At 45.9% G+C, this 18510-nt stretch overlaps 1 protein-coding gene across 3 annotated transcripts; it reads left to right on the top strand.

Moving 5' to 3' along the window:
- The first annotated feature begins 647 nt into the window (after nt 1–647).
- atp2a2a (ATPase sarcoplasmic/endoplasmic reticulum Ca2+ transporting 2a) lies at nt 648–18294 on the top strand. 3 transcript variants are annotated; one of them, XR_008950442.1, is made up of 21 exons: nt 648–1198; nt 2593–2610; nt 2698–2780; nt 4061–4165; nt 4644–4782; nt 9378–9458; nt 9930–10015; nt 10101–10565; nt 11915–12003; nt 12095–12197; nt 12725–12856; nt 12952–13065; nt 13151–13369; nt 13444–13779; nt 13855–14075; nt 14154–14356; nt 14441–14526; nt 14608–14741; nt 14823–14940; nt 15231–16652; nt 17600–18294. XR_008950442.1 is itself a non-coding variant. In XM_057031796.1 (21 exons), the coding sequence occupies exons 1-21, from the start codon at nt 1081–1083 to the stop codon at nt 17611–17613; spliced, it is 2985 nt and encodes a 994-aa protein (XP_056887776.1). In that variant the 5' UTR covers nt 648–1080; the 3' UTR covers nt 17614–18294. The 3 variants fall into 3 exon arrangements, 2 of the variants coding, with proteins under 2 accessions (XP_056887776.1, XP_056887775.1); XM_057031796.1 differs by having other exon boundaries at nt 15231–15351; XM_057031795.1 differs by having other exon boundaries at nt 15231–18294.
- The last annotated feature ends 216 nt before the right edge of the window (nt 18295–18510 follow it).

Below are 18510 nucleotides of genomic sequence, written 5' to 3'. Positions count from 1 at the left end.
GATCACACTCAATATAGGATAAACACAAAAGTTGTTTGCCTTAATACTGTTTCCCGGACAGCAACCCTCCTTCCCATTCCCCTACTAAGGGTGGCACTGGCTAATTATAGATTTTATGTGGAATGGTTACCTTGAGTAGCCTTTCTTTTAAACAGATGATAAAAGTAACTTTGGTCGTTTTATAATTATGCAATACATGTGAGTAACCTAGCAACATTGTCTAAAGCCAGAAAGGTTTGTTAGCTCAAACATTTTATGGTGTAAACTAATACGAGCAAGAAAAAAAAGCTGGGGGAAAAAATAAGTAGAATCAACTATAAACCGATTTATAAACCCAGTCACCGGAGCGATGTCCCCGAATGGAACTCGCTATACCCCGAAGTCATGGCAACGTTTTCACTGAAAGTGACTGCAAGATATTACCTTGAAGTTTCAAATAAAAAATTTACTTAGTAATAAGGCAACTCAAAAACATATGTATTTAGTATCTTAAAAGATGAATGAAATGAGATCACCACGTTCCACGTAAGCTGCCTGGCTAATTTCCGGCGACTTCCTGTTTGTCTTCGGTATTTTCCGTGTTTTTCCGTACGTTCCGGCCGACGCCGCTCGTCCAATGATATTAGTCCACATGCAGCGCAGGGAAGAGGGGCAGCAGTGAGGCACTTTGATAAAACCAGACCGTCAGACCCGTTAGGAGCTACAGAGAGCTGCGACACGGTGAAGCAGGGCAAGGCACCGTAGCACCGCAGACCGGACCGGGTGAATGCAGTCCTCATCACAGGACGTCGCCGAAGACATCTCCCCACAATTTTCGGACATATACGGAACGCCGGTGTAGTGTTTTTGTTCTGTAAAAGGAGAGGGAAGTCGTTTCGACCCGTTTTTCCTCAGTAAGAAGCCCGGGAACGAGGAGGTAACCGCGGTCATTAGCTGCCGATAGCTACGCGAGTGTGAATGCTCAGCTCTCGGCTCGCAAATCCCCAGTTCCTTTGAAAGTCTTTGGCGGCGTTTTTAAAGGTCCAGGAGGACACCGTACGGTTGTGTGACACTGTGTGGGGAAGGAGCTGTCTTACCGCCATGGAAAACGCTCACACGAAGAGTGTGGAAGAAGTTTACAGTTATTTCTGCGTCAATGAAAGCACGGGACTTTCGCTGGACGAGGTGAAGCGGCAGAAGGAGAAATGGGGCCTAAACGGTACGATGGTGTTTCTTTCCCCCCCCTCGTTTGTCTTCATCAGCATGAGCTCAGGACCGCCGCAGCCAATGGCTTCAAATTCATACATGTAACATGTGTTGGGTAAATGGGGTAAAAGTCACCAGCATGCAAGGCCAGCTCTTAGCCGGCTCCGTAAACTGGTTTTTTGGCTTACGTCATCACTGGCGACCTCGAGGGTTTCCCATCTTACAGAATAACGAACGATCGTGATCAGCCAATTATTGCTCAACTTAACCGTGGGGGCGGAATTACTGGCAAAAATGAGACCGTAATCATTTAGTGACGCTTCTTAGAGGCCGTAGAACACGCCAGCTCCATGTGATGGCCTAATAGTACTTTGATATATGAACACGATGCTAATCTGTTGCGTTTAGGCAGCAATGCTAATGCTATCGAAGCGTGAGGCAAGTGTCGTTTTAAACGACTTAACTATGCGATTTGAAGCATTGCTCTGTCAATACTCACCTCAGATCCACAGGTGACTTTCCAAAATGTGCTACATTGCTAATCAAGTTCACCTTCTGTGACCTGACGGAGGCTAATTGGACGGAGAGGCTAAAGGCACCGGTTATAGTGCCTCCGATGGGCCGGTTACAGTGGGAATAATGGGATAAATGTACTGGTGAATGTGGGACAGAGACGCAAAATGGACTATATAGTCACACATAAGAGTTAAAATGACTTGATATAGTAGGTCAGGGTAAATGAACGCCTCACCCAACAGTATATAATAATGTATTACCGGTACTCTACTTGTCCCAGCATGGCCTCATTGTTAATTATCAGCTAACAAAGCTCATGGCAATGTTGCTGACGGAACATGAAAAGATAGAGGAACATAACTGGACACGGTAACCTTGACGTCAAAGCAGGACTGTAACCCATCTGCCCATGTGCCTGGAGATCCAGCAGGCATTTGATGCTGAACAGAGGCCACAGAATCACTGGAGTAACGTTACCCTTCAAAGTTAATCTCTCTTATCCCCGGCTTAAACAGCTGTTTTATATTAATATCACCTGGGAGGTCATGGGAGGTCCACTACAATCCTTTAGAATCATTTGACCTTCGCATTGATTGGCGTTTGCAGTAAACTCTGTACCCTAAAGTGCAAAAACTAACAGGCATTTTGATTCTAAATTGCAATAGTTGATCCAATCAAGTGAAATGTGGAGCCTGTGTTGAATTAGTCTCAGATTATGCTGAGGTCCTTCTCTTCTACAAGCTAGTTCCTCATTTACAGATAAAAGCTGACACGTTTGCACGTTTGTCAAGGCAGCAGATGGATTTTTTTTTTTTTTTTGAAGGATTACTATCTCTAATCATGCTTCCTTTTTTCTCTTCTTCATTTGCATTTCCTGGATTCGATCTCCAGAGTTACCAGCTGAAGAAGGTAATAATGTCTGTCTCTGATTTCCTTGCCATCATTTCATACAAATGTTTGTAAAGTACTGCTTTTGACCACCTTTACTATTTGCAGGAAAGTCTTTGTGGGAGCTGGTCCTCGAGCAGTTTGAAGATTTACTTGTTAGAATTCTTCTTCTGGCTGCGTGTATATCTTTTGTAAGTAAATCCGCACTGCAAGTTGCTAAAAGAAACCAGTGAAGGGTTTTTAAGGACAGGCCACCGTATCTAACGGGCTTGCTTGGTTGGATTATAAATCATCCTCTGTGTTGAGCGGCCAGAGTCTTTTCATGCGTGGCGCTAAAGTGTGAACGTCTTCTGTTGGCGTAACCCAGCTGGGGTTTCACCGGAGGTTAATGACTGAGACTGTCGGTTACCCATCTGAGGAATGGTGACAACAGCAGTGGCCGGGGTCACCACCAGCCAGCAAGACATTTGAGATGCCAAACACTGCTGCCATGTAATGACTCCGTCTTAGTGTCCCCCCCCAGGCAGCAGACCTCAAGGCTTTGGCACATAACTGTTCCATGAAGACCTGTTTGCATTGTTAACATTGGCAGTAACAGTTCACAGAAATTAGCAATGCAGAGCAAGAAAAATAAAACGGAAAATTGAGCAATGCGTATTTTGGTTATGCAATTCACATTCTTGGACTGTACAGTAGAATAAGGGTCAGAGGCACAGAACATTTTGATAAGTGCGGCTCCCCATATGCGTCTATACGGTGCCTGTTGGGTCCAGTCAGGTGATATAGAGGTGTCAGTGGCTGCTGTCTGACACGGGAACAGAGCACTACTCAGGACCATATTTGGGCCCGCACCCCTCGGTGGGTGGGCTCTGACTGGACAAACACGCATACCCATCTCCACGCCAGAGACGGGGCCCCGGTCCACTGCGGATCCACTTCAGTCTATAAGAAATTAATCAAGGAGACATTAGAGTTGTTGTATACAAAGTACGTTATGTCAAATTTTGAAAGGCTGCGGCACTATATAAAATGTATTGCAAGTTGGCTAGCACTGAAAAAAGCTACTTAAATATAAAATCAAACAAGAATAAGAGGCTCACACTGGCATTGATTAATTTCCCCAGGGAACATAAATTAACTGCAGGACATTAACTAGCGGCTAACTAATTGTGACGTGCTAATTTGAGGGCAATTTAGCAATAGCAAAGTAACGTAGATCTCAACTTAATGACTCTTAAAGAGTCAAACATTCCTACACAGTTCAAACTGATGAGTGTTGGCAGGAGGAAAGGAATCAATACTTAAATAACCACAACAGCATTATTCCACATTGTCTTTTTGTAAATAATGCAGTCAAACTGTCACAGGATCAAGTGATTCATCCATTCTGTTGAAATGTGATCTGTATTTCCTGTGATGAACAGTGTTTTGTCTTTCATGCCTTTTGACGTCATTCTCTTACTGTTTTAAGGTCTTGGCTTGGTTTGAAGAGGGAGAAGAAACTATCACTGCCTTTGTGGAGCCTTTTGTAATTTTACTCATTCTTATAGCTAATGCCATCGTGGGGGTGTGGCAGGTAAGACCTTCCTGTTGTCAGACTTAGACATGAAGTGCTGGACTCAAACGTGTTTAAAATTGCCTTTTAAGTTAACCTTCCATCTAAAGCCGCGCTGGAGATCTGCTCTTGAAAAGTATTGCTGTACTGCAGTTGAATCATTGCCTGTCTAATTAACTCTAATATTGTTATTGAGATCTGATAGCGTGGTACGTTCTCCAGCATCAAAGAACGGACTGTTCCACAGTTATTGTGTCATTAAAACACAACCATATATGGCAGTAGAATGCCCTTGATGAGGCATTAAAGATGTCTATTAGGAGCATCTTGCATTAATAGGAAGGTTTGAGGGTTGTTTTCTCTCTCACACATGGAGGTTTCCTATTTAAATAAATAAATACACTATCTGTGGTCCAGCACAGCGCATTTATGCGCACACGCAGCAGTGATACTATTGATGCATCTCAGAAATGTCTGGAATGAATTCCGCTTTAAACAGGAACGCAATGCTGAAGATGCCATTGAGGCGCTCAAGGAGTACGAGCCCGAGATGGGCAAGGTGTACCGGCAGGACAGGAAGACGGTGCAGAGGATCAAAGCCCGTGACATCGTGCCTGGTGACATTGTGGAAGTCGCCGGTAAGCTAATTTGCTTTCCTCCTCGTGCGAACAGACTTGGCTTCTTTGCTTTGGTCAGTGTTTTGGCAGCAGTGGTGCCTGCGTTGCTTGCACATGTTTTGGTTTTTGGGAGGTTCAAGCTGGATATCACATGAACTTGCAGCAAATTTTGATTTGAATGCTTCTGGAGCTCCCTTAAAACACATTTTGTTTCTCAGCGTGGGTCTTGCATGAGCTTTTTTGGGGGGAGGAGGGGGATCAAAAGAGTTTAACTGTGCCTCAGGTAGAGTGCACAGATCAGATGAGCCCAGACATGATCACATCACATTGGTTGAATTTTATGCTAGGCCTCGCCTCATGTCATTGCAGAGGTGACTTGTATTTTGAGACGTTCCTATTAATTCACCCTACTGAAGGGCAAATGCTATTAATGCCCATGCTCATAGTGAGCCTGTTCTTTTCCTCCATACACGAATCTGACCTCTGCATTTCTCCTCCTTGTCTCATCTTGGCGCCTCCCTCCCCGTTCTTAGTGGCATATTCTGCTGGTGGTAGCTTCAACCTGCTTAACAGAGCTGTCCACGTGCGCAGACAGAGGAGATGCAAATGCATCGGGGAATGTCCTTGAAAGTCCAGCGTTGTCCTTGAAAGACCATCTTGCTATTCAGACCTGAAGCCACCGCAGTGAGGCATAGTTTTTCTGTTCATCGTGGCATATTTTATTTTTAGTGATCATCGGCTGCTTAGATTATGGAATGTTGTATTTATAGAGGTAGTGACAGTCATGACAATGACAGGTGTCTGCTCCTGCCCTTTACGCCCCCTCCTGTCCATCTCAAAAGCACAATGGCTGACATTGAACTCCTTAGTAACCTTGACAAGGGCAAATTTAGCAGTAATGAGCAGGAAACCGACGTCTATGTCTGCGTGGGGTGGGGGGGGGGTCTTGTATTTTTAATGGAAAGAATTGTGAGTCGGATGTTCAAATGTGATATTTTCAAAATCCACGAGTGGTTGCTGGAGGTTTCCTGTCAGCAGCTATCGTAATAAAGCAGCCCGGCAGGTGGTAAAACTGGATGCTGCAGTCAGAAGAAGCTGCTCGGCTTACTGTTAATGCCACAACTTGGAAAGCTGCTTTTTATTCTCTGAATATTTGCCTGGAGCTGCACTAATAACCTCTGCCGTGCAGAGGTGGAGCGTGGTGACGCAGAGGACGGCTCGGAGTTGAGCCGTCAGCAGCTGCCGTAGCCTTGAGAGGAAGAGCCTGCCGCCCATCTAACGCTGCGCCTCGTCAGGGCGCTGCTGTGGATCGGACTGTTGCCTCCTACTCACACCCCTGCATCCACTGTAATTCATTCCATGTTCTCCGAATTATTCTGCACAAAAGCTTGCAGCGTTTTCTCTCAACCTGTGAGTTCATTATTCAGGAACATACATTGTGGTACATGATACTTATTCCAGACATTGTTTCTGGATCATTCACATTGGTGATGTCACCACGGATCAAATCTAGGTTTTATCTATTTTTAGGCTCGGCCCAACAGCCAAATTCCACTTGCTCCACTTAACTAACCTCAAAAAAAAATGTAAATGTAATATGTTAAGTTTGCCGGCTTGAGGTTGATACCAGAGATTTAAAGAACACGCCACAGTGTGTGTTGCCAGTTGCAGGTTGGTGTTAAGGGCTCAGAGTCCGATGTGGGTATTGTCAAAGGGCAGCGAGGTTTGTTCTCAGCTGCCTGTGAAGTTGTGGATTCTGCCACTGGGTCTGGGAGGGGTGGTTCCTCTGGGGGTGTCTCATCCGCTGCTATTGTGCGAGAGAGATGACCTTATAGGGAAGCGCTTCATGCAATAGCCGTTCCACCCTACCATGTTAAAAGAATGGACCTGATCCATCTGCCCCTGCACACCCCCCCCCCCCCCCCCCCCCACTAAGATTCCAGACACCATGGATAGTATGTGGCATTCGCTGGTCTGGCAAGCGTCCCTCGTCACTGAGGGACCTTCTCTTGGCAAAGGTCTCAGACGTGTCAGCGAGGCGCAGGGAAAACATCCCATCTTCCTGACAGCTGAGGCAGACTTCTACTTCTACAAATGCACAGATCTGATGTGCTGTGTATTTATTTCATACGTTTCAAAGGTTAAAAGAAAAGCTTACATTTAGAATTGTCCTGCTATATGATGGCAATGGACATTATCTCTTAGATCATACCAACTGCTAGCAAACCAAGACGGGAGACTTTAACCACAACGGGTTTAAAGTCTGAGCTCCCACCTTAAATCAGGCGTGAGAAAGGAGTGTTAACCACCAGTGAGTTCCAGGATCTAAAGATTTTAGTCGGTGTCAAAGGTCAGAGCTTTGTCTTTACTTTTCAGTGGGTGTTGGGCCTTGAGGAAAAAGCAGTTTCACTGGCTGCCTACATTCTGCATACTTGTTTAAATGTCACGTAACTTCCACCAAAACCAAGGTTAATTTTGACAAGCGCTGCGACGCTTCCTGTCTTTGGACAAGAACTGTTACCCTGGCAACAGGAAGAGTTGTGCTCTGCTATGTGGAGGCTTGGGCCTGCTGCTGTTTGAGATTCGTTACAGACCAGCGCTAAGCTACCCGTATGAGAGCTGTTGGCACGGGCGATTACATAATATCAGGCAGAGGTCGGGATCCTACTCATTTAACAAGATGGCCAACGTGACGTCGGCGGATCTGGCCACGACCGCTTAGGTCAGAAATATTATGGAATGTTTATTGTCCAGGTCTCATTAAAGTAATAAAGATCCTACTATTGCCACATTAGCGAGCGGAGCGTTAGAAAGCTGCTTCACCTGTTGGCAACCCTGAGACGACCCACCCCGCCCGGTTGGAGGGCAGCCTTTTGTTAACCTGCCATTAGCACATGGACTCTCCTGGCTGTGGCAGAGGCAGGTGCCAGTTAAAGCTGCCAACTTTGTTTCAGGGGCTGCTACCTGACAAATGGAGCTCAAATACAAGTTATGTTCAGGTCTCAATCATCAACTCTGCCACTTTGTGCCTGTAAATGTATAAAAAGGAATGCAGTAAGAAGGCCTTAGTGCCTGTGGAGATGCTTGGACAGATCCCAAGGAGGATGTTGACACAGAGGGTAGCTGATGTACACACACGCTTCATCATGGGAGCAGCTCTGACGTGTCCAGCTCCTGAGACGGCATTTGGATCAGAACATTGATGTTTTTTAGAGTTAAACTGGAATGTTGAAAGCTAATGAATCACCAGGCAAAGGAAGCTTAACCTGATCTGCTCGAGTTATTGAAAAGCTTTTCAGCTGTGAGGGTAAATATTCCCATTTTTGACCGCCGTGCAATTTGATATATTGCTGCGTCTGGCACAATAATGGATTTGGTTTTTCTACTTAAACGTTCAGAATATTCATCATAATTGGCTGCAATCATGGTGTCAAAACTGGACCTAATTTCAATTATTTTCATGTAGCCAAAAGACGCCTCCAGCGTCCAAACTGTACAGACCAACACCCTCCTGCCATCCCCGGGACATAAAAATAGGCATCAGGGACTGTAATAACGCTTCCAATGTTTTACTTTTTATTTGTTGTGCAACACTTCTTGCAGCACAGGACTTGTACACGAGACAAACAATAGACCTGCAAAATCAAAGATAAAGAGAACGCTGTTGTGCTAGTACTACTGCTGTTACCCCAGGAGCACCTGGGTGGGGCAAAAGATTACAACAGAATATTTAATCCAAGTTCTTGTGATGATTAAAAAACACTCTACAGTTGCTTTTTTAAACAGTTTCTAAGCTGGTTCATTCCTGTTGGACTTCTCAGGCTCGACACGGTCTGATCCACAGGTGGTGAAACCTCGCCCCGATGCTGCCTGACCCTGTGTTCAGTAGTTTTGGGGGGGTTTTGGGTTTTTTTTGTTTTCCTTGTTTACTGTTTAAAATTAAATGATTTTTTTTTTAACATTATATTACATTCTTTATTTCCCAATACTCTGGGTTGGTTGGTTGTTTTTATGGGGGGAAAAAGTTGTAACTGACAAAGCCGCAGTAAATTATTGAGATACTACAACTTTTGTTGACTGCCTTCAGTTTGGGACTGTTCAAAATGTCTTTGGAGAGGATTTCTGGACGTTGGCCTTAAAGTTAGTCTGGATTCCTGCTTTGTATTTAGTTTGGTGTCCTATGGGTCTATGGGTTCTCTGATATACGACAGGCTTGTTCAGCCCTCAGAGAGCTGAGCTGCGTTCTTGGCTGGACTCTCCTGTAACGCTGTGACACAATTTGCATTTTTAACAAAGTAGTCCTATATGTAGACTACGCCCATAGAAACTGTGCCATTTCCCCAGTTTCCGTTGCCTTTATGTACTAGTAGGAAGCAATTGGGTCACCCCTATCCCAATGTACCCAAATTGTCCTTTTCCTCTGAGGCGGGCCTTTAATGACTCTTGGATCCTTTATTTCCTCGTCTTTCTTTAGCTTTTCCTTTCCTTGTGCTTTTGTGTCCACATCTTGAATGGTTCAGGCAGACTGTGGTCCTATGCGTAAACATACTTAACGTATTTGTAATGGGAGATGTTTTTCAATGACGTGTATGATTTATGGATCTGTTTGGTTGCAGTTGGAGACAAGGTTCCTGCTGACATCCGTATCTGTTCGATCAAATCAACAACCCTGAGGGTTGACCAGTCCATTCTGACCGGTAAGACATGATTGCTGATGATATCATTGCTAACAAACTGTGTTCCTGTGGAATTGCCTCCGCCAAGGTGGTTATGTGACAGCTGTCATCTTTTAGCCAAACAACTCCCAACAAGTTATCAACAGATATTGATGACATTTCCAGGAAATGTTGATCGTGGGCTAAGGAAGAGCTCATTCCAGAGGCACTTTACCTTTGATCGTACAAAGGTCAAAGGCCCTTGGCATAAAACAACCTGTTATTTAACATTGTTACTGCTGCCTCGATCTGCTATACTACTGGTGTAACACTCAATACCTAACCTGAATGCTTTTTTCCCCTGTAGTTATTATAGTTATTTATAGGAATAGGTTTAGCATCAGAATGTGATCAAGTAGTTTTAACACTGGAAAAATGCCACACAACGGCAGACTCCTAAAATGTTTAAATGTTAATGATGCCAACGTGTGAACGGTTTCCACGTCTTCGCAGGTGAATCTGTGTCTGTGATCAAACACACTGACCCCGTGCCTGACCCTCGCGCTGTCAATCAGGACAAGAAGAACATGCTCTTCTCTGTAAGCTGCACAAGTTTTTTATTTTCCAAAACTTGTTTTTTTTTCATAATTTATTCGTTCTAACATCCCGCTGCCGTTATTTCAGGGCACCAACATCGCGGCTGGGAAAGCCGTGGGTGTCGTCGTGGCCTCGGGCGTCAATACGGAGATCGGGAAGATCCGTGATGAGATGGCTGCTACCGAGCAGGAGAAGACGCCCCTGCAGCAGAAGCTGGACGAGTTTGGCGAGCAGCTGTCCAAGGTCATATCCCTCATTTGCATCGCCGTGTGGATCATCAACATCGGCCACTTCAACGACCCCGTCCACGGAGGCTCCTGGTTTCGTGGGGCTGTCTACTACTTTAAGATCGCAGTCGCGTTGGCCGTGGCTGCCATCCCTGAAGGTCTCCCTGCTGTCATCACCACCTGCCTGGCCCTGGGCACACGCCGCATGGCTAAAAAGAACGCCATCGTGCGCAGCCTGCCATCTGTTGAGACCCTGGGCTGCACCTCTGTCATCTGCTCTGACAAGACGGGAACTCTGACCACCAACCAGATGTCTGTCTGCAGAGTGAGTCTCTCACACACGCACACGCACACACACACACACACACAGTTAATGCAATGCTGAGCTTGTCCACTGGTGCATTGTCCTCTTTTTGTCCCTTCCTGAAGTTTTCTGTGTTTGGTTTATTTCACTTTTCCCAGGTGTTGGATAGTTAAAGGGATTATTGCATTAAGCACTTATGTCCCTTGGAGAAGGTCCCTGGTTAATGTGGCCACACGGCTTTGACATCCTCCAGGAAGCTATTGGACAGAAATTGAATTTCATGCATTAGAAAATTACGTTTCTGGAAGAGACGATCAGATACTGTACTGATCAATAGCCACAGTACACACGGAGTTCTCTGACAGCTCTGTGATTTTACTGAATTTTTGTTCTAAAATGACCTCGACATCACGTCCTGTGATCCAGCAGTTTACTTTCCAGACTACGTAAACAGCTCATCCGACCTGCTCAGGCCAGGTGATTAACATCGACTCAACACCACGAAAGTGTGTTTAGGCTGCACTTTTGGTTATTTGGACACGTTAATCTAAACAAATGTTTAGGTAGCAACGCTGCTGGAGAGCTAGACAAACCAAGATTATACTTGTCTCCAGGAGAAACGTCAAGGTTTTCAAAGCACAACGTTTTCTTATTAAGCGCCGGCTTCTGACTGTTAAGTCTCAAACCGTATTTGAGAGGAGACTCTTCATTAGCCACCAGGCAATGAGTCGCTGGTGTTTATCTGCTGGAGGAAATCTGACACCCATAAGTGCTCGATAAAATCGTCCCGTTTCAGCACTTTCAATACACTTGGCAGTTTAAATGTTAATGTTCTGCAAACAGTGTTCGGGTTGCCTTCTGCTTGTGTATCCAGGTTATTTAACAGGAAGACGGCGCCACTCCTATAATCAACAGTGGGCTGCTGATGACGCTGCTGCTGCTGTTGCATAACTGACCTTGCATCAGACACTCTTCCTTTCCTCCGTCGCTACGGCGAGAAGACGGCAGTTGTTCATCAAATGCAGCCGTTATCAAATTAATCTAAAAGCCTCGTTCAATGGCAGGATCTGAGTGTTAATTTCAAAAAGATTTTTCTCCTTCGCTTCTGTGGCAGTTCTGTTTATGGCAACCACTCCTCCTGATATCATTAAACTCCCTTTCTGCACTGACTGTCGTCAATGACTTGTCGAGATGCTTTTATTCTCAAGGGAGGAAAAAGGCTCCTCACTCAGGCCTCTGGCCACCCAGTGTGGCTCTCAGATACTCTCCCAGTGTCTCTGCTGGATGATAAAAACCAGCCATCACTCTCTACAGGTCCTCGTGGTTCTGCTGTGCAACACACTCAGTTTTTCCTCTGCCTTGTTTTCCAGATGTTTGTCGTCAACAAGGTGGAACATGACAGCTGCTCTCTGTCAGAGTTCACCATCACTGGTTCTACCTACGCCCCCGAGGGAGAAGTGTGAGTGTTCCGCTAACAGCTGGGTGTTTTGATGCAACGTGCTCTGTCATCTTGTATGAACTGCAGGTTAATATTGCACATGTGTCCCCAGGTACCAGGATGGTAAACACGTGAAATGCACCCAGAATGACGCCCTGGTTGAACTGGCCACCATCTGTGCGCTTTGCAACGACTCCTCTCTGGACTTCAATGAGGTCTGAGCACTGTCGTTATATTTCAGCACCAGCTGCAAACATGATAAGCAAAAGCCTAAAACGAATGTGTTGAACTCGGATCAGCAGCCAGAAGCTCAGATTGTTATATTTCTGGAGCTTTATTGATCTGAGACCAGCTTCCTTATCCAGGACATGTCTCTCCTTTTTATATTAAGTGGAATATCGCTGACATTGTCCCAGATATCATTAATAGATACCCTGCACCAGACGCCATCCCTAAATTGGCCTTATTTGGAATTAAAGCTGCACCATCCATCAGGCTGTGTATTGAGCTGTTGTCGGTGAAATCCCAAATAAGGCAAATTAACTCAAACATGCCAAATTAGGTTGCTGTGAAGGAATGAAGGAAAATTTCATTTGTTGGTTATATGTCAGTGTTGAGATCTTAAGTCTAATTAACTAGATGTGTAATTATCCAGATTTGTAACTCTGTATTGAAATCTAGTCTTTTCGCATAAAAGATGGAGGAATAAACAAGGTTTGATGGAAGATTCCGTGCGTTTCAGGTGAAAGGCGTGTACGAGAAGGTGGGCGAGGCCACTGAGACGGCGTTGACTTGCCTCGTGGAGAAAATGAACGTCTTCGACACCGACGTCGCCAGCCTGTCAAAGATTGACAGGGCTAACGCCTGCAACTCGGTGAGCGACGGCCGCTGACTCTCCTGCAGTCAGCAGATTTCCACTGGGCTGACTCGGCAGAAGTTTTCACCCCGTCCATCCATTTGTCCCATCAGGTCATCAAGCAGCTGATGAAGAAGGACTTCACCCTCGAGTTCTCCAGAGACAGAAAGTCCATGTCCGTTTACTGCACCCCCAAAAACCGTTCCATGGGCAAAATGTTTGTCAAGGTATGCTGAAAGAAGCGGGTGAAGGCCTTTTTGTTGCTCCCTCTTCCACTTCATCAACACTTTCTTCTCTCCCTGGACCCTTTAGGGCGCCCCAGAGGGGGTTATTGAGAGATGTACGCACGTCAGGCTCGGAAACAACAAGGTCCCGCTCACCGCCGGCGTCAGGGAGAAGATCATGTCTGTGATCCGTGAGTACGGGACAGGCAACGACACCTTGAGGTGCCTGGCTCTCGCCACAAGAGACAACCCACCAAAAATAGAGGACATGGTCCTTTCTGAAACCGCCAAGTTCGCCGAGTACGAGGTAAGTGAATGTCCAGGTCCCGTTGTCTTTTCTGCGCCTGGTTCTCCGTTCTTACCTTTTGTCTCCGCCTCCAGTCTGACCTCACCTTTGTCGGCTGCGTCGGCATGCTCGACCCTCCCAGGCAGGAAGTGGCCGCCTCCATCATGCTGTGCCGTCAGGCCGGCATCAGAGTCATCATGATCACCGGCGACAACAAGGGCACCGCTGTGGCAATCTGCCGCCGCATCGGCATCCTGAGCGAGGACGACGATGTGGACTTCATGGCGTTCACCGGCCGAGAGTTCGACGAGCTCTCCCCGCAGGCCCAGCGCGACGCGGTCACGCACGCCCGCTGCTTTGCCCGCGTGGAGCCGTCCCACAAGTCCAAGATTGTAGAATATCTGCAAGGCTTTGACGAAATCACTGCGATGGTACGAGGGTTTCACGCGGACATCGATCCCGTCATCGCTAGTATGTTGCTTAGATGTCACCTCTGTTCTCCACAGACGGGCGACGGCGTGAACGATGCCCCCGCCCTGAAGAAGGCGGAGATCGGCATCGCCATGGGCTCCGGCACCGCCGTGGCCAAGTCCGCCTCCGAGATGGTCCTGGCTGACGACAACTTCTCCTCCATCGTGGCGGCTGTGGAGGAAGGCAGAGCCATTTACAACAACATGAAGCAGTTCATCAGATATCTCATCTCCTCCAACGTGGGGGAGGTGGTCTGGTGAGCCGGGGGGGCAGAGGAACAAAATGAATGGACACAACAGCATTTTTCTAAGGCCACGTTTCGTTTCTTTGCTAGCATCTTTCTCACGGCGGCGCTGGGCTTCCCCGAGGCTCTGATTCCTGTTCAGCTGCTCTGGGTCAACCTGGTGACTGATGGTCTCCCCGCCACGGCCCTGGGCTTCAACCCCCCAGACCTGGACATCATGGAGAAGCCCCCTCGTAACGCCAAGGAGCCCCTCATCTCGGGCTGGCTCTTCTTCAGATACCTGGCCATTGGAGGTCATTTGAGTTTTGTAGTAATGACATTCATGTTATTATCCTCAGTACGGTGCTATAAATGACCCCCCCCCTCTCTTCTGGTAGGCTATGTGGGTGCAGCCACAGTGGGGGCTGCTGCCTGGTGGTTCACGCTCTCTGAAGATGGACCTCAGGTCACTTTGTACCAGCTGGTGAGTCTTCCCTCCTCCCAATTCAGTTGTGTTGGCTCTCTGCCCCCCCCCCCCCCTCATTTCCTGCCCCTCTCCCCACAGAGCCACTTCCTCCAGTGCGCTCCGGACAACCCGGAGTTTGAGGGCCTGGACTGCCACGTGTTCGAGTCGCCCTACCCGATGACCATGGCGCTGTCCGTGCTCGTCACCATTGAGATGTGCAACGCTCTGAACAGGTAAGAGAGACTGTGCACTCTGCACGTGGGGGGGGGGTTGAACTGTGCAACCACACAGCATCACCGTTTTTTTCCTTCCAGTCTGTCGGAAAACCAGTCGCTGCTGCGGATGCCTCCCTGGGAAAATGTTTGGCTGCTAGGGGCCATCTGCCTCTCTATGTCCCTCCATTTCCTCATCCTCTATGTGGAGCCTCTTCCTGTAAGTATAAAGAGAAATATACATGAACTAGAAATGAAAATATTCCCTCAAACTCAAAAACTGGCTGCTTCATCCTGATTAGCTCAAGGGCGGTGAAGGAGGCATTTCCGCCCCCTTGTGGCCGTGTCTTATCATTGCAGTCTCGTTCTATCAGTGCACGTATTTGACAGTGGCCGATAACTGGTCTCATACTGGAACCCAGTCTCTCCTCGGCTCCTTCAGAAGTGACTTTAGAAAAGGACCGACTGCTGCCACGACTCGATCGGTGATGGTTGTGTTGCTCTCTCCAGGTCATCTTCCAGATCACCCCCCTGGACACAATCCAGTGGATGATGGTGCTAAAGATCTCCCTGCCAGTCATCCTGCTGGACGAGCTGCTAAAGTATTTTGCCCGCTACTACATGGACTTCGGTAAACAGATGGAGAAGTCGGCCAAAGGCTGCTCTCTGCCTGCATGTTCCAAGGGCGTCTCCTGGCCCTTCGTGGCCGTCTCCCTGCCCCTGGTGCTGTGGATCTACAGCACCGACACTAACGTGTCCGCCATGCTGTGGCCCTGACTGACTCCAGCGCACTCCCCCCCCCATGCACCAGTGTGAAGTGGACATTAACACATCTAACACAGTTACTTTATCTCGGAGCAGTTCGCAGACAACACTCGCACCCTCCTCTGGCGGCCTGCCGTCGGATGTTTTTGTATTTAGGGTAAATATATTTGGGCGTGGGCCTGGGTGTTTTAGTCATATTTTAATGACTTTGACTGACATCATCTTTGTGTTTTATAGAATTACCATGCTTTCCCCCCCTTGTGATTCCCTGTTTTGAGCAGTTTGAGGCGCCGTGAGCTGTACAGAGAATTTACACTATTTTATAATGATTAATATTTTGTAGGGTTTTGTTTTGTTTGTTTGTTTTTTTTGTTTTTGTTCCGGGGGGAGGGGCAGAATGCTGGTCATCAGACGTCAGAGTAAACTACCAGAAATGGGGAAGTTTTGGGAAAATGCTCCCGTGTGTGTTTGAGCTCCATTCTGTTTGTTTTCTGCAGTCGGCAGAGCACAGCTACCTCAATGCTGTTAGCGCGACCGTAATCACACGTCCGTCTTTACCATTTCATTTTACCAGTTCAGAGGTTGAGGTTAGCTCCGCTTTGAGCCACAGGGTCAAAGCACTCAGACACACTTTTTTATACATTATTTTCCCCCCCCTACTTATAATTTCTGGGTGACCATGTTACCGGTTTGATTCTGAGCGATTGATTCTTTTCCTTTTTTTTTTAATGAAGTTTGTTAAATTTGTTTACTTGAAGAAAACACATTCATCTTTTTTTTTTTTACTTTTATTCCTCTTTAAGTCTTAATTTTCAGTCTACTTTCTGATGTATGTATAATGTGCACATACTGTACTTGAACATGTAAAAAAAAAGGCACCAAGAAGCTGTTAGTCTTATCAACTGAGCACAACATAAACGCCTGATCTGTGGAAGAGTTTGTATATCTGTACATAGCACACAAACTAGAAACTCTATAGTTTTGTTGTTTTTGTTTTTTTAAGTTAATGTTCCATACATTTAGCCTAGCTTATGTGGGTTTAATCCTTTACTGCATGCCTGCTCTAATAATCCAGGCCAGTTTGAGTGGTTTATTTTTCCCTAACTTTACATGCTAACGTTTGTTTTCCTCCAACGCCCCCCCACCCCCCACCCGTTTATCTCCAGAGTGAGTACACGTTTCTGTGCATGAAGAAATGCATCCTGTGTACACTGTTGCACGCGCGGCTCTGCTCCATCTCACAGCTCACGCTCGATGGACGGCGGCGTTTTGATAGGACTAGCAGTTTTTTGTAACGCTCTCTTTGAAGTCCGTTGCTATAGGGCACATCGTGAACATTGACATGCAGCTGGATAGCTGTTCAATCATCGTTATCGGCGCCACTAATGTGACAAAGATGGATAAATTCAGGGTTGCTGGTGTGCCGTGGCCCGTTAACCTGTTAGCTATTCGACTAATTTAATCAAATAACTTATTCAAACTTAACGGATCATTTGAATGTTTTTGGATAACAGCTACCTAAGAATTGGATTTTCTTTTTTCTTTTTAATTGTGTGATGGGTGTTTTTACTGCGGTCGGCCACCAGGGGGAAACCAAGAGGATTCAGTTTTTAGGAGAACTCGTCCACCTTTATAAAAATAAAACTTAAAAACCTGCGGGCTTCATAGAAAATGTTACCTTTTTGATGCTCTAATTTAAATGGTACAAAACTGCAGAAAAGTTTTAAGGGTTTGTTTTTTGGGGGGGGGTGGGGGTGCCTCAAGTGTCACCAAGTGCCGTAGTACATGAACAGAAATAGATTTTTCTTTCTTTTCTTTTTTTTTAAGTGGTACAGCGTCACTGGTGCTGGTTGATTTATGAGTGTAGGATAGCAGCATGTTTCTGGTAACCAGCAGACCTTTTAACTGTCCCCACGCTGTTTAATGATAAGGTGTTATTGCTTTCCTTTTCAACAAAAAAAAAACTGTATTGTCCTCTCGGCTAATCATCTGCTTGCTCATAGCATGGCCTAAATGTGTTTGTAAAAAACAAAAATACAAGTACTCATGATTTTAAATTATTTGCTGCTCAGACGTCCACTGATTTGATTCTTCCTCTCTTGTTTCCTTTCCAGCGAAGGCCAAGTAAGCCCAGCTCTGCTCTTAAAAACCGGTGCAGAAAACTTTGGTTTTGTTTTGTGTTGTGCATGTGTGTTTTTGGGGCAGCACATCTTACAACAGCTGCATGTTAAGTAAAATGGAGAAAGATGCTCTTAAAGTTCGTATTATTATTATTATTATTATTATGATCCCTCCCAAGAACAGCTATAAATAAAGTGTCTGACATCCTAGCTAATCGCACCTCATCCGTTGTTCCATCCTGCATGAAGAGCCTTAGGCCAAGATTCAGCTCAAGCCCATTTTAGAAGATGATCTTAGTACCATGTACAGTAAATTGTAAATTTTTATGGTGCATGTCTGCTGAGGCCGCCTTCTGTTCTACTAGAATTGTGTAAAAGACGGTGTATAGTATTGATAAATATTACAAATGTTAAATAAGCTTAAAATACAGTTTCTTTCCTAAGGAAATTCTTTTGGGATATTTAAACCAAACAGATTTTTGTTTTCTTTTTTTGTTTGCACTAAAATGTGCAGCATGTTTGGAGCGGATTTTACAAAGGCAAACGTGCAGCGATGATGGATCTGAGAAGAGCGGGAAGTCCCTCCTGGACACTGTCAAGATGCTTTACTGTATTTTCAGAGACGACTGTACGATGTATCACATGGACTTTGGTTTCAGGTAAATAAAACTGTCATGTGAAGAAATTAATCGGTGGTAATGTGTTGGCGACGATTGACTATGGTGACTGTTGGAGCTGGAAACGGATGATTTGTGATATATAAAGCTGAGAGATTCTTTAAATTAAATTCATGTCTGTATAAAACTAAAAGTAAGATGGGACAGATCCGGAGCATGTTTAAGCTGTGGTATCACACTTGGCCACTAGGTGGCGCTTCGAGCATACGGAATTGGCTATACGGAAAA

The sequence above is a fragment of the Takifugu flavidus genome, chromosome 5 (genome assembly GCF_003711565.1).
Source record: "Takifugu flavidus isolate HTHZ2018 chromosome 5, ASM371156v2, whole genome shotgun sequence".
NCBI classification, from domain to species: Eukaryota; Metazoa; Chordata; class Actinopteri; order Tetraodontiformes; family Tetraodontidae; genus Takifugu; species Takifugu flavidus.
The sequence above is the reverse complement of the archived record's forward strand: the minus strand, read 5'-3'. Positions and strand labels throughout refer to the sequence as shown.